The 3180-nt window shown below is 48.7% G+C and overlaps 1 protein-coding gene across 1 annotated transcript; it reads left to right on the top strand.

Moving 5' to 3' along the window:
- Positions 1–610: 610 nt before the first annotated feature.
- LOC100191238 (uncharacterized) lies at positions 611–1960 on the top strand. Its single transcript, NM_001136672.1, is given in 2 exon segments — positions 611–994; positions 1090–1960. Coding segments are annotated over 2 exon segments (864 nt in total). The 5' UTR covers positions 611–706; the 3' UTR covers positions 1666–1960.
- Positions 1961–3180: the final 1220 nt, after the last annotated feature.

The following is a 3180-nucleotide window of genomic DNA, read 5'->3' as shown; positions in this document are numbered from 1 at the left end:
CACAAATCTTATACATATAATTTACAAATGATACAAGGGTAGTATTGTCTTCTCTATTTATCATCTTGACACTTATCTTGTGAACACCTTGTTTCGGCATTGTTTGACTTTTGTCTTGGTCTTCGGTATTGTTATGATAAAGCTAATGCCTTCATTCTTTTCTTGATTTATCCCAAAGGTAGCTACTGTCGAAGCACCTACAACACTTGGAGATATATCAGACATATAGGTTAGTGTCATCTTTGTTGAAACGTCTAGTGTATGCCCACCTTAACAATCTTCACCAACAAGTTCCTTGTCCTTATAAAACTAAAAACTAAAAAAAATAGATTTTAGTAGATGCTTGTCTGCTAAACCGCGCAAATTCATTTCCACAGAACAATTTTTGCCGACCAGGCAGACATCGAAGTGCAATCCCTGCACCGACGGGCGTGAACGGGGAGAGAGGGATTTGGCGGCAACCCGACAAGAGTAAGCAAATGCGCCGCACCGCACTCTGGAAAACGCAACTTGTGCGGTGTCCAGTGCGCCACAACTAGACGGACCAGAGGACGCTGCCACACTATAGATCCCGTGCTTGGCTGTACAAGAACAACCGCACTGATGCTACCGACCACTGGTGTCCGATTAAGCAGCTCATTTCTAAGAAGCCGACCCAGGCCAGCCGATATCGAGCACCAACGACACACCCCATTGACGTACAGCTATGATGCGGCCGACGTCGACCCTTGCTATGGTCGTGCCGTCGCTCGCTGTAGCCATCCTCTGCATCCTAGTCCGGTCCGCCTCCGCGGAGTTCTGGCTCGACGAGTTCACCACGGACGGCGACGTCCGCAGAGACTACGACCGTTCTGGCCGGCAGGTGGCGTCGCTTGTCCTCGACCAGCGTTCTGGCGCTGGCTTCAACTCCACGCGCAAGTACCTCTTCGGCGAGTTCAGCGTGGAGATGAAGCTCGTCGGCGGCAACTCCGCTGGGACTGTCACCTCCTTCTACGTCGGCCATCGTTCCCTTCAATTTTTCTAGACGAATCATTATTACTGTACAATTCCAGCAGTGGTGATTACATAGCGTTATCTGCGCTTGTGCAGCTGACGTCCGGCGAGGGCGACGAGATCGACATGGAGTTCATGGGCAACTCCAGCGGCTCCCCGACGGTGCTCAACACGAACGTGTGGGCCAACGGCGACGGCAAGAAGGAGCACCAGTTCTACCTGTGGTTCGACCCGGCCGCCGACTTCCACAAATACAAGATCGTCTGGAACGACAAGAACATCATCTTCCAGGTGGACGACGTGACGGTGCGCGTCTTCAAGCGCTACGATGACCTGCCGTACCCGGACGCCAAGCCCATGGCGGTGCACGCCACGCTGTGGGACGGCAGCTACTGGGCCACGCGCAAGGGCGAGGTCAAGATCGACTGGTCCAGCGCGCCCTTCGTCGTCTCCTACCGAGACTACACCGCCAACGCCTGCGCCGTCCACGGCCGGAACGGCGGCGGCAGCTCGTCGTGCCCCGCCGGTGCCAACGAGTGGATGGACAGGCAGTCCGACGACACCGACCGTCTCACCGTGGCTTGGGCGCGCCGGAACTGCTTGCAGTACAACTACTGCGATGACGGGTGGCGCTTCCCGCAGGGGTTCCCCGGAGAGTGCGCCCGCAACTGATCCACCATCTGCCCTGCAGTCGCGAGTCTCCAAGTCTCGCCGGCCTCATCGCATCCTCTTACCGCAGATATAGGCATACTAGATCGAGTTCATTCTTGGATTTTATGTTCTTGTAATTGTCTTATTGTACGTACGTACATCGTCTCTTCCGACTCACAAAGAGCCCAGCAGCGTGCGTCCTGGATCTGGATGCATATCGAAGGTACTAGTTCTGTGACTTCTAAAAGATCTTATTTTTGATGATTTTGGTGTAAAATATCATCGCAGAAACTGAGGAATAAACATCAGAATTCATAAATCTATTGCCTGCTGGCACTACAGTTACAGAATGCGATCATGGAGATCTCGTGTCCATCTCGATCAGAGTCCCAGATGATGCAAGCTTCTACGGATCCATGTGCGCGCGCACACGGTCAGCATGCACACCGACGGGCGACAACATGTCATGGCATGTGCTCTCGATTGATCCGGTGAATTGATCCACAGAATATGCATGGTTGGTGGTGGCTGGGTGGGTAGGTGAGCTGGTCAACACCGACTGGACAAAACGCGCGGGATCCAGCCAGGCGCACCTCATATGCATGTGCCACAGTGCCAAACGTCTAGAACAAGCGACGCCCACTGCATGATGACACGGCCACTGCTGACCTGGTCCATGCATCGAGGTTAGAGACATCGTATATGTTTGCTGTTGGAGAGAGAGTCTCCGGACAAAGATCCAAGTTAGTAAAATCAGTTTTTTTAATGGAAACAAAAGGAGATGAGGGTCCCTACTGTATAACTTATATTAAAATAAATAGAGATGTGTATAAATTGTTACATAGTAAAGATGGGAACACAATTATGGATAAGGTGGTGGAGTGCTATATGTTGTATTGTTCGGTGTGGGGAACCCCAAATGTTAAGCCGAGCAGGTATAGTATCCCAAAAAAAATTTAGCCTGTTCATTTCAATCCTGAATGATGCGAGACATTCTGTCACAATCAGAGGTATGTTTAAATAACCACTTGTTTCTGACCTTCCAAATGCTCCACGATATTAAGATGTGAACAGCACCCCTTGGACACTTTGTGGTCGCTTACTAAGCCTCTATCATCGTCCTACACCTTCTCACAATGTTAATAAATTCAGGTTCTAATAGTTGTTTCAGGTTAAAAAGATTAAAATTATTCAAACAACATCGATGTTGCGGACTTGTTCTCAAATGCTATAAATTAAGAACAAGTCAACACAAAATGTTAAAGGTTAAGCCCTTCGTCCTTCGAAGCATTATTCTCCTCAGGACATAATGATCTTCAGACGAAGGTCATGAAGGACATACCTTCATGATTACAGTGTATATTAATGAAAGAAGAAGCATGTAAAACATAGAAAACAAAATGAATGATTATGTAACATTATTAACTCATCTTGTATTATATATCATGAATAAACAGAAATAATACAGAATCACATTTGTACCTTCGACTTGACAGAAGGAGATAGTACAAGCGTAATGCACGAGCGAGTACAAAT

Source organism: Zea mays, chromosome 10, assembly GCF_902167145.1.
Source record: "Zea mays cultivar B73 chromosome 10, Zm-B73-REFERENCE-NAM-5.0, whole genome shotgun sequence".
In the NCBI taxonomy this organism is placed as follows: domain Eukaryota; kingdom Viridiplantae; phylum Streptophyta; class Magnoliopsida; order Poales; family Poaceae; genus Zea; species Zea mays.
The sequence above is the reverse complement of the archived record's forward strand: the minus strand, read 5'-3'. Positions and strand labels throughout refer to the sequence as shown.